Source organism: Neofelis nebulosa, chromosome 17, assembly GCF_028018385.1.
Source record: "Neofelis nebulosa isolate mNeoNeb1 chromosome 17, mNeoNeb1.pri, whole genome shotgun sequence".
NCBI lineage: Eukaryota > Metazoa > Chordata > Mammalia > Carnivora > Felidae > Neofelis > Neofelis nebulosa.
In genome coordinates, this window is record NC_080798.1 from 51,806,327 (window position 1) to 51,819,283 (window position 12,957).

Below are 12,957 nucleotides of genomic sequence, written 5' to 3' on the forward strand. Positions count from 1 at the left end.
TTTTAAAAATCCCATGTTCTATAATTACAAAAATTCTCAGTCTGAACTCTGTGGGGGATTTGCGAGTACACTGCTATACTTTATCAGAAATCAATACTCCAGGATAATGCACCCTGAAGGAAAGCATGGTAGAAATGTGGTCCTAGACTTCTACCTGGCTTCATTATTCAGGCAACGAAAGCGCTGCATCTTCTTGACTATTCCATAAAATTGGCTTGACATCTGTGGTTTAGCAGAGACTGGGCTGCTGTCCCCTACAGTGTGGGATGTTTATCTCTATCAAGTAGATGCCGGTAGCATCATTCTCCCAAGTTGGGACAGTCAAAGATGCTTCCAGACACTGTGCCTGAGGGGACCTTTGGCAAACTGAGACCCCACTGAGCACTTCTGACTTGTGAATGGCAGGTGGCTCTAAGCCTCGGCTGATTTCATGATTTTCTACCTTTCACTGAGAGTTTGTGACGATAGGAAATTTTATGCCTGACTCCCCTCTGTATCCCTCTAACCCCGCGGCTCTTCCCCACCAGGCAAGAGGTGAATATCCTTCCTACGCCACCTTCTTTGTATCTGCATTTTCCATGTGCTTTGGAGAAATCAGTAGCCATTTCGTCTGCCAATCCACGGACACTCCAATCCTTTCGAGCTGTGCTCTACAGCCTAGCCTGAGCGTCCCCCGTACTCTACTCTCTAGCCTTCTAAGTAAGACCCTAAGATGTTGTGCATGGGTTCCTAATCTACAGGATGCAGAGAAATCACAAAAAACACAAATGAGAATGCCTCATCACGCTAACTCAGTGTTATGCCCAGGAAAGCATAAAAGCTGAGTGCCTCGTGGGGGAGCCAACACCCCTGTTTTTGCCACTTTCTTTGTCCACAGGAAACAAGACTCATGACTCCAACTCGTGCCCACTTACCTGAGACCAGGGTCCAAGGCTCCATTCTGGAGGGCAGGCATGACTGTTGCAGACTCGCACCTGAGTGGGCGTGCTCACTGGGCAGAGAGAATGTAACACTGCTTCCTCCTTCTGGAACGGCTTCTTCTGGACACACTGGATCTTCCTGCTCTGCTGGCCCCCCGCACATGACCTGCTGCACACGCTCCATTCGCCTGGCTTCCAGCTTGCAGTGAAAAATGACATGACTTCCAATGAAGCTAAGATTTTGGACCATCCCTTCCAAAGCAGTTACCGCCTAAGATTTAACCGCCTGATAAAAGTCTTCCATCAATTTTAGAACCCATAAGGGCAATTCAGAATAATTCTTCTTCCACAGGTTTTGAAGCCTATGCTAGTGTGGCCCAGGGATAGGGACTCACATGAGATCACAACACGCTTTTGGGCAAAAACACATTCCTGCCCTTGGCAAGGGAAGAGACATGTACCCTTTGGAGACCCGAGCAATTCATTCATTCAGCCAAGTCTACTGGGGTCTTCCCTTTATGCCAAGGACTCTCCTAAGCATCAGGCTTGGAAAAATGAACGAGGCAATGTTGTTTCCACTAAGGAGCCTACAACACAGTGATGAGGTGGACATGTGACACTCGCCACAAGAGAAATTAATACAAAGTACAGCAGTTAAACTAAGGGAAGAGCAATTAACGAGAGGGGGAAGGGGTGGGACGGGAGGGGGAAGGAGGGTTGCGGGAGGGGAGGGGGGAGGTGTGCACAAGCATCACACATGCGTGCAGGAGACAGGGGCACATTCAGAGGTGGCCATTTCTAAGTACGCACTTCCCCCAACTAACTTTTCTGGCTACTCTTAAACTTTACGAATGCTTGAGAGACATAACCTTGTGTTCTTTATTGAAAGATTGCCGTGGGGGCGCCTGGGTGGGTCAGTTGGTTAAGCATCTGACTCTTGATCTCGGCTCAGGTCATGATCTCACAGTTGGTCGGTTCGAGCCCCGCATCGGGCTCTGTGGTGACAGCTGGGAGCTCGCTTGGGATTCTCTCTCTTTTTCACTCTCTATGCCCCTCTCCCGTGTGCTCTCTCTCTCTCTCAAAATAAATAAAAATAGACTTAAAAAAAAAAAAAAAGAAAGATTGCCAGATCACTTTTATCACAGCTGAGACTTGGTGTGAATTTGAAGGGTGATGCACTGAAACTACTAACCTTTCTGATCACTGCTTTCGACTAACTGATATTCTAGGATTTGAAGGCCTGGCATAAAAAAGATCCACGAGATAAGATCTTACACATTTCAGGCACAGGAGCGCTGTCTAAAAGTGATGTGGGCTTACCAGTGTTCTAAATTGCATTTCCAGAAACAAACCATCACTGAGGTCAAATAACGTTTCTGTTTTACCTTTGCCTTTCTGCCACGTTTACTAGTCCTGTAATGTTCTCCTCTGTTTTCTCCCACCAGCCTGATGCGTGAAATTAAAAACCTTCCCTTCAGTCCAGAGAATTTAGCACATGAGTTCTAGATGACACGTGTTCTAAAACACTGCATAATCCCTATTAGCTTATTTAAAGAAAGAGAATCCGAAATAAGATGATTCCTTATTTGTAGAATTATCCGCATCTTGTAGGACGTAAAGAAAACACGCCTATTAGGAAATTATTAGTTTCAGCATTCTCCTATAAAAATGGTATTTTCGTCCACCCGATTCAAGTTTTTCCCTCGTGCAGCAAATATGGTGAGTCTGTGAAAGTATGCAAAGAGCACAACACAGGTGGACTTGCCTCATGACCTTCATGGTTGTGCACACGTGGGCCCTAGGCTCCCTCTCCATCTGTCCTCAGTCCCTCTGAACCCTACCTCAAAGCCCAGCTTCTAATGCTGTCCATTTCCCCCTGGCTGCGTTTTCTATTCATAAGACCTCACAGCCCGTATCTCACTGCATCTCAATTATTGCCTTACACTCCCAGTTCTGGCGTTACATTATGGGTTCCCTGACGGGAGGAGCTACAATTTCTCCAGATCCAGCCTGGCCTCCAGTCAGTGCCTATGACATGGTTGTTATGTGGGAAAACAACAGAGTTAGACTGGATGAACTCCTCTGTCCTTGTCACTCGAACAGTCTAAGACCTCATTGCCAGTGTATCTCTGGGGAAAAACAGTCACCGAGGGTCCCATTATTCCAACAGAAAACATAAAGCTATAAATGATAAGGTGGAGAAAAAAGGAACAGAGCAGAAGATCCTGCCCATTACATCACTCTAATCCTGCAGAGCCACTGGGAGGGCTGTTCTGCTTTTAAATAGCTAGTAAACTGGTCACTGCAGAGTGGAATTTCTACACGTGGCCATCACGGAAGTTCTAGAAGTCAGGCATGAGCAAGGCTCTCTCCCTTTTCACAGATGTACATATGAATGGGGTCCTTTTTTTGCTTGGCAGAAATAACCAACAATGGGAAGTAGGCTTAAAATCAGAAAACATCAGCACGCCATTCAAGCAAACTCACACGTCCTATGCACACAAATACACGCACACCATCTAAAGACGACACCTTACTCCACAAGGGTCAATGACACTGTCTGGTAACCATGTCTTATTAGCAAAATGGGAAAAAAAAAATCCATGGAAGCCCATCAAATTTCTTTCTACTCTTGGTGTTCAGGATACAGCTGGTTCCAGATTCTGTGAGGAAAACTAGGTTGACACATGGGCATACGGGATTGGTGAACAGCTGAAGCCCGAAACAATTATGACAAACGTGCTCTTACAAGGAAAAAATATATGTACGTGTATGAAAAGATTGTGCAATAAATTGCATCACCGCAGAGCAAACACTACTTATTAAGATGATCTGAAACATTAGTGAACACAACGCTGCTTTAGAAGAAACTCTGTCAATTCTCTATAAATACATTTGGCAGAAGATAAGTCACACAAAAGACTCCATTCGGCTGGGAAGATTACTTAAAATTAGCGTCCAAACAATAGTGTGGCTAAAATCCATCCAAAAAACAAACCCAACGAGATCCCCATAGAGTTCCATCATCAGAAGTGGATTACCACTTGGCCTCTACCCTTTCTTTTTATTTTGTGACTTGCTACTGTGTAATTTGCATTTGGGGTTTCATGGTCTGCATAGTATTATGATTGTTAAATTCTTGGATGACTATATGAAAGTTAAACACACAGCCACATGTAAATTCAACCAATATAGGATTTAGTGTTATTTAAGTATCTGTTTTAGTTCAGAGGGGTCTCTATGTAAAGATTTAAAAAGAAAAATGAAAGACACCTTTAAATCCCAGGGTTAGGTTCGTACAGCCAGAGTTAAAATGCATGTCTAAGGCAAACTTGGGTCTTTCGAGTTACATATTTTCACCTCAAATGTCTTGTTTTCCTCTGTTACTTTTTTGGGCATTCTGTCTCTCCCTGAGTCACTTTTGATCAGAAGGACCGGCAGTGGGTTTCAATTTCTCATATCAACAATAAGAAAATACAAGTACAAACATAGCCAGAAAGACCTTTCCAGATGACTTACTAAGCAGGGCAGGAGAAAGCATTGCATATTTTGGGTTCAGTTGCTGGCGTGGTTCTTGCATTGCAGAAGGAGGAACTGACTTGAGTGTTTTGATCTCGTAAGCAAATGGCCTTTACGCTTATATAACCTAATAAGACATCAGAAGTTACAACGTGAAAATCACAGATAACCAGTTCGATTTCATTTCCATGTTTAGCTTCTGACTTACCAGGATTCTGATGTTGAACTCAAGGTATGGAATCCAACTACTGCATGACAACACCTCCTTTTGATAAAATCTGCAACTCATTTGAATCTCATTCTCCCCCACCCCCACCCCCCCCTAAGATAATAGCTTTCATGTTTTAATGATTTTAATGTGTAGCTTCTTAGGTTTTAAGACTGGTGTGGATTCCCGAACCATGAAGTGATAAATACCACCTTTTGGGGTTTTTGTTTGTTTGTTTTGTTTTGTTTTGTTTTGCTTTAGTGGGACCCGTTGTCTGGCTTGCAGTATCCATCTCAGGACTTCTCATCAGAGGCACATATTTTTTGTGTGAATAATTTTATCTGTCAGCTCTCCAAATACGAAGGCTGCCTCCTCTGTGAATTCGGTTTGTTTCTATTTACATGGTACGTTTCCTTACGATGGCATCGGAGAAACGATGAAAAGTCACTCTTGGGATCATGATTAGGTTAAGGTCGGTCACCAAAACCATATTGGGATTCCCTAAACTTAATTGTTTACTTCCAAAGCATGCATTCATTTGGACTCTCCTTCTCATATGCCTCAGACACATCACGGTCTGTAAGTTTCGTGAGGGGACTGCTAAATCCAGCCAAGGGGAGAATCCCACAGTGCACTTCTCCAGCATCCTCCCTTTGGATGGACTTGTTCTCCATGAATGGAAAATGGATTGACTGTCTCTCCCTCCCAAGGAACTGTGCTCTCCCGGGAATAGCAGGAAGTTATTGCAAAAGATCTCAAAGAGCATTCGGTATGTGAAAAACTGCTCATAATTTAAGTGAAAAAAAGCATAGGGTCAACAGGTATCTACGGCATGGTTTCTGTGCAGTAAAAAAAGTACACAAAATGATCTTTGTGGCATGTGTCTGAGAACATTAAATGCACGTGTTTTTATGTTTGCATAAGAGAATAAGAGAATGACACAGAGCAACGTATTGACGTTGGCATTTGCAGATTAAAGGATTAGGGAAAATTATTTTTCTTCTGCACAGCATAGAGCCTTCAAAGTGTTTATTAATAAAAACTTATTACTTCTTTGGGTATTTCTCCATTTTTTTTTTTCCTCAAGTATAACTAACGTACAGCAGCGTATTAGCTTCAGGTGCACAACATGAGGATTCGACAATCCTATACATTACCTAGTGCTCATCAGGATATGTGTACTCTTAATCCCCTTTATTTCTCTAAAAATGTATTCCCTTTTACTTATTTAATCTTTTAAAAATAAGTATTTCCTCATGTTTTGTTAATTAGCAGGAGCACCTGAAGAGGCCTTACAGACATAAGAATTTCTTCATTTTCTGTATTTCGGCTCTGTGTCTGGTTCCAAGATGCCCCACTGTGCTTAGGGCAATAGGACACAGTAGGGAGACCCACTGTATCAGATGCTCTGATAATGACAAAAATGAATGACCAACACTGATGCTTTGGCTTCACGGATCTCTTTACGGACTTCCATTCTTCTTCTCGAAGGGGCACGTGTGACAAAGACTGACTGACACACAAATATGTGGTATCTTTGGATCTAGATAAAATGCTTGCCTTCGGCTCCCTGAGAGGATGGCTGTGGTTTTCCCTCCCTTAGGAGGCCGATTTCTCGGATTTAACAAACTTCCCTCCCGAGAGAGACTTTGCTGGCCTCCCCCTGGAGGGAATGGAATGACACAATGCCTGTGTTTCAGACGGATGCCTTGCAGTTGCCTTGTGTATGTTCTTGCTGGTTTTGAGCCTGCCTTCCGCAAGCCTCAGTGGGAGGTTCTTACCAACAGAGAAGTCAGGGTAGGGAGAAGCTAAATTAAATACAAATAAATAGATATAAAATACAAATACAAATACAAATAAATATATACTTTGTAAATCTCCCCCCCCCCCCACATAGATTTCAGATATATAACTGTTGAGTCCTGGTTATGAAGAACTTGAGTTGTGTGAGCCTTGGTTCCCTTCTACCTAGGAAAATCCTCAAACAGTACAATAACGTTTGCTTTTTTACAGGGATGGTTCCCATAGAAGGCGATTCTTCTGTTGCTTATTTACATCGTACATGTAAGATGTGTGAGATCAAAGAACCTGCTTTGAGAAAAGACTTGGAAGGTAGAATCAGGAAATCAGCTACCTCCACCGCAGGTCGCAGAGCACTGAGACTGGACCGTACTCCAGGCATGACTGTGCCTTTTTGAGGCCGGATGAGTTCCATTCATGACCTTGGGAAGTGCATACTTCCAAGCTATCCCCGGATTTTTGCCTTGCATCAGGACCTGGACAGTGTAAGATACAAACCAGAGATCAAGAGACAGGTCAGACCCCGAAATTCCAGAAATCTCACCGAACACTTTAAAGGTATTTGTATGACATTTTGACCTTAAAGTTGGCTCACATCACTGCTCCCAAGTATGTTTTATGTCGATTTTAAAGTCTTCCCTTGATATTTTAAAATGAGTGTTTCCATATCATCAAAGCTGGGATTTAGAGAGTTGCTAAATGGAGAAACGTGACTTGACCTTTGCTCTAAACCCACAACCCTCAACTCTAGGTATGTCCATTAACAAAGCAAAAGAAAAATATTCTAATATATCAAAGGAAATAAGGTTCTATTATGAGGTCTCAACTTTCCCATTAAACTTGAAACCTAGGTAGAAACACATGTTGGTGCCTCACAGGTAATGGTTAAAACTGAATCTATGTATATATGTTTTTATGATTCCTCCTGGGGCAAAACTTCTCCTTTGTGCCAGGAGAAGCTGGACACAAGGGAGACACTCTAAAAACCATAGAATACCCCGCTTAGAGTTGCCGATCATCAACTTAGAATCCAAGGAAGATTACAATAGGATTTCCAAAGAAAATTTATTCAAAGAGAATGTGGCTCTTGGCTACACTGACTGTGTACCAGAATAAATAGATAATACAAAAACAAAACAAAACAAAACAAAACCAGGAGAAGTAGGGGTTGCTAATATGTATACTGGAATGGATTTAATCTCAAAAGGACAAGGACCTAGGATACATGAAAAGATGTTCAACATCACCGATCATTAGGGAAATGCAAACCTAAATGACAATGAGTTATCACCTCACACCTGTGGATGACTAAAGTCAACAACCCAAGAAACAACAGGTGTTGGCGAGGATATGGAGAGAGGGGAACCTTCTTGTACTATTGGTGGGAATGCAAACTGGTGTGGCTACTGTGGAAAACAGTATGGCAGTTCCTCAAAAAATTAACAACGGAACCACCTGATGATCCAGCAATCGCACTATTAGATATTTAGTCAAAGAATACAAAAATACTACTCCAAAGGCATACGTGCACCCTAACATTTATAGTGCTTACAGTAGCCAAATTATGGAAGTAGTCCAAGTGTCTACCGATTGACGAATGAACACAGAAGTGGTATTTACACATAGAATGGACTATTACTCAGCCATAGAAAAGAATGAAATTTTGCCGTTTGCAATGACATGGATGGAGCCAGAGAGTCTTACGCTAAGTGACAGAAGTCAAAGAAAGACAAATACATTATGATTTCACTCATATGTGGAATTTAAGAAACAAAACAGATGAGCAAAGGGGGAAAAAAAGAGAGGGGCAAACCAAGAATCAGACTCTTAACTACAGAGAACAAATTGATGGTTACCAGAAGGGAAGGGGTGGGGGAATGGGGAAAATAGGTGGTGGGGATTAAGGAGGGCATTTGTTGTGATGGGCACCAGGTAACGTACCAAGTGTTGAGTCACTATATTGTACGCCTGAAACGAATAGTACACTGTATGTTATCTAACTGCAATTTGAATAAAAACTTAAAAAAAAAAAAAAAGGACAAGGACTTAGGATAAATCTGACCCTAAAAGGTCTGACTACTTTGAGAGCAATCATTTACTGGCACTTTCCACACGTAAGGCCTTCGGCTGGGCATTTTCTATGCATCATCTCAAAACATGCCTATGATAACTCTCTAACGTAGCTGCTTATTTTTTCATAGGAAAAAACAAGAAAGAGTGTGTGCTAGATCACACAGGTGACTAGGGAATGAGCTTAAAATAGATGTAGGACCACCAATGTGCCTAAATATTGCAATCTATCACCTCGTTGTTAGTGTAGGCAAACAATATTTGCTCCCCTTCCTGATGTTCTCTCTTCTTAATACTGCTTTCCCCCCCTTCTTTTAATCTCAAACATGAGTATAAACAGCTGCTTCTTCCCCCCCCCCCCACACCCCCATGAGTCTTGTGGAAAATTCTTTACCGCTAGGACCGGGCATTCATGCCCAAAAGGCAAAGCAGATTTTCAGTTAAAAATAGGAAGCCCTGGCTCTCTCTCTGTCTGGTGGGATCCCACTTGAATTAGAGTTGGGTGGATGGCAGCTGTTCAGGGAACTCCATTACACCAGACCACGGCTCGGGAGGCTACGCCATGGTTTCCACTTTGCTATTAGTTTAAATGTCTCCAGGAGTATTACGGCTTACTCTGAAGATTCCACGGTGCGAACATCATTTGTTGTACAGCAAAATGAATCGTGGTGCCTCCCAGAAACAACCAAAACGCTAACGAACGGGTCTTTGTTCCCCTAGCTCCATCCCAAACAAAACAAAACAAAACAAAACACAACAGGTAATACCATTAAAATGGACAGATATTCTCATTAGTTTCTCATGAGTCACCAAGGAAAACCTCAAAATCAAGGTCCTAGAAGCCTTACTTCTGAAGAACCCTCTAGTCTTTTTCCTCTTTTCAGAGCTGTGTCATACAGCCGTTCTTGGAATCATGTGTTTAATTATAACACTTAAGACATTTTGTATGAATAGTACATAGTATGCTTTCCTCATTTGAGATTTTCGCTGTTTCTGTTCTGTTCACGTGATATTACATAAACAGACAATTTAGAGTTTGGTTCCCGATCAAACTAGAATTTTGGGAGAAGTGTTACATTTAGAAAATTAGGTTGATTGATGCTCATTGATACTTAACTCAATTTCTCCTTCAATTAAAGTGGTATCTTACATGCAATACTTTGCGTTTCTATTTTCTTGGTGCCTTATCTCTTTATGTGAAATCTCTTTGTCCAGAGATTTCATAGGGAGAAAGTAATACAGTGCACCTGTACATGTGTGGCAGTAAAATATAGGCAAGCTATGTGAGAAGTGTAGTGAGCTATGGCGCTCACGAGGCAGGATGATTTTACAATACGTGGGGCTGTATCACACACAGGTGTAAGGGGGACATACTCAGGTCTTATGCATGACAGAGAAGGAAATCCACTCATTTCCACTTCCTAACACCACCCCATTCTCCCCATTCAAACTAGATCCTGACTTCTGCCACCATAGGGCGAAGACGACCGCAGTGGAAATGCATAGAAAATTCAAAATACATATGTATCAGTTTTGCCTTTTGAGTTTCAAAGACTTCTGGTGATTTAAGAATGGTTTAAAACACTTTCAATGGGCATTGAAAATATATTCTACTTTCCCTTTTTAGACAGACTCTAGATCCTAAGCCATACATGGCTTGTGGTTTCACGTAAAACATTTTTAAATGTCGCTGTGAACGGCAGGATGTGTTTAAGAAAATGAAAAAAAATTAAGCACATCCAAGTGTCATTACTATTAAACAAGGAAAACCAACCAAGATGTCAAGTTTCCCTCAGCCTCCAGTAACGCTACCCATAGAGACTTATCAACATTGCCAACAAGAAGAAAATCAATGCTACCAAGAAGAGAATTTACACAATCTCCCTGTCAAACCTGTTTCTGCATCTGTACTCACACCTTCCATCTCTCCTCCTCTTACTCTACTCTACCCTACCCTACCTCCTATCTTGGTCCCAATTCTCCACTATGCTCTGGGTTCCATCTGCCCTCATCTACTAAAAGTGCCCCCTTCTCTTGAGCCTTACTGAAATTTCCCTACTAGATCATTCCCATCAGCATCCAAGCATGCTATTTTCTCTCTCCTAAAAATGATCTCATCTCCACATCTCTCTCCAGCTCAGGTCCCATCTCACTGATTCCCTTTATAGCAAAAATCCCTCAGCGGGTCCTTTCTCATTCCCCCATGATCTTTCTGGACCAGGCGGCCCTCCTCAGCACATCACTGAAACCGCTCTTTCAAGGGCACCCTGCCATATCCAATAGTCGATGGGCCTCCTCTTACTCAATCACCAGCACTAGACACAGTGGATCACTTCCTTGTTGCGTCACCACCAGAAACCCATTCTCTCAGTTCTTTTCCTGCCTCGCAGACCTTCACTCCTAGTCTCCTTGGCTGTATCCTCCTCATCTCCTAACTCTTCGTTATCAAAGTGACCTCCGACCTCTTGACCTCTTGTTTATCAAGGCTCACTCCATGGGTGATTTCATCCTGTGCTCTGATTTTAAGGACAGTCAACATGCTGACCACTCTCAGATTCGTAACTCCTCACCATACTTTGCAACGCAACACTCTGCAAGGATGCTAGTGTAGTATGATCCTGTCATATGGTGGTCACAAGCCACCTGTGGCTATTGAGTACTAGCATACTCCTGTGACTAAATAAACCTTTACATGTAGCTTAAATCCAAACCTAGATAACCATGTGTGGATAGTGGCTGCCCTACTGGACAGCAGAGCTGGATATGAAAGCCATCCTCTGATGTCCATATTCACACATTCACCTGCCTCCGGAGCATCTCTACTCGAATGTTTACAAGGCATATCAACGTACAACACTGAACTCATGGTTTGCCTCCCTGTACTCCACTCTTCTCAACCCTATGAAATGGGGACCAGTCCTTCCAATTGTTCAGGCCAAAATAAGAAGTTAAAAGCACCCCAACCTCCTCTCTTTTTCCCACACCTGCATTGAATCAACCAGGAAGTGGCGTTATTCTTATGTTCAGTGGACCTCCTATCTGACCATGTCTCACTTTGTCTATCACTACTGTTGCTTCCCAGGTCCAAGCTACCATCATTGTCTCTTCTGATTTCCATGGCCGTGGCACTCTAGGGATACAGAGAAGCCATATTCTCCAGTAGAGGAGATAAGGCTGCACTGTTTTATTATGATAAAAAAAATTTTCTGACAGTGACTTAAGGGATTAAAAACAAAGTGTCTCAGGCCCTGCAAAGGAAAATTAAATGCTGCTGTGAAAATCGGGATGGGGAGCAGATCACATGACTACCTAAAGAAGCTTTGCAGCTGTCATTTAATTAACAGAGTATCTTGGGGATGATTTCACCAAAGAAGCCACAAAACAACAAAGAGAAGTTATGTTTTCTTTGAAGATTTCTATTCCCCCCAAAGAGGCCCACTTTTATATTGAGTTTCCCACATGCCTTCCCTCAACTTAAAATTATGTAAGGATCCTATGAAGAGTAAGATTCTTCTTAAAAACTTTTTGAAGTTTTCATTTAAGTTCCAGTTAGCTAACATACAGTATAATATTTGTCTCAAGTGTACAATATAGTGACTCAACGCTTCCATACATCACCCAGTGCTCATCACAGCAAGTGCACTCCTTAATCTCCATCACCTTGTTCAACCCATTCCCCTACCCACCTCCACTCTGGTAACCATCCGTTTGTTCTCTGTAGTTAGGAGTTTGTTTCTTGGTTTGTCTCTTTTTTCCCCCTTTGCTCATTTGTTTTGTTTCTTAAATTCCACATGAGTGCAATCATAACGTATTTGTTTCTCTGAGTTCTTTCACTAAGCTTAATACTTTCTAGCTCCATCCATGTCATTGAGAAAGGCAAGATTTCACTCTTTTGATGGCTGAGTAATATTCCATTGTATATATTTACCACCTCTTCTTGATCCATTCATCAGCCGATGGACACTCGGGCTGTTCCATAATTTGGCTATTGTAGATAATGCTGCTGTAAACGTCAGGGTGCATGGAACACTCTGAATTAGTGTTTTTGTATTCTCTGGGTAAATAGTAGCACAACTGCTGGATCATCAGGTAGTTCTATTATCAACTCTTTGAGGTACCTCCATACTGTTTTCCACAGTGGCTGCATCGATTTGCATTCGCACCAACTGTGCAAGAGGGTTAGCTTTTCTCTGCATCCTCACCAACCCCCGTTGTTTCTTGGGCGGTTGATTTTAGCCCTTTGGACAGGTGTGAGGTGATATCTCATTGCAGTTTTGATTTGTATTTTCCTGATGATGAGTGCGTTGAGCATCTTTCCACACGTCGGTTGACCATCTGGATGGTCATTTTCTTCGGAAAATGTCTATTCACGTCTTCTGTCCATTTTTAAAATTGGGTTATTTGGTTTTGAAGGGTTGAGTTTTATAAGGTCCTTGTATA

The 12,957-nt window shown here is 42.3% G+C and overlaps 1 protein-coding gene across 2 annotated transcripts in view; it reads right to left on the reverse strand.

Annotated features, from left to right (window-relative positions):
* ADAMTS18 (ADAM metallopeptidase with thrombospondin type 1 motif 18) overlaps positions 1 to 12,957 on the reverse strand; it is a 139,915-nt gene that overhangs the window by 12,593 nt on the left and 114,365 nt on the right. For both annotated transcript variants that reach the window (XM_058706252.1, XM_058706251.1), the window contains 3 exons: positions 6,782 to 6,923; positions 4,440 to 4,566; positions 915 to 1,119 (listed from right to left, as the gene is read on the reverse strand). In XM_058706252.1, coding sequence (XP_058562235.1) covers positions 915 to 1,119; positions 4,440 to 4,566; positions 6,782 to 6,923 — 474 coding nt within the window. The remainder of the gene's footprint in view (positions 1 to 914; positions 1,120 to 4,439; positions 4,567 to 6,781; positions 6,924 to 12,957) is intronic.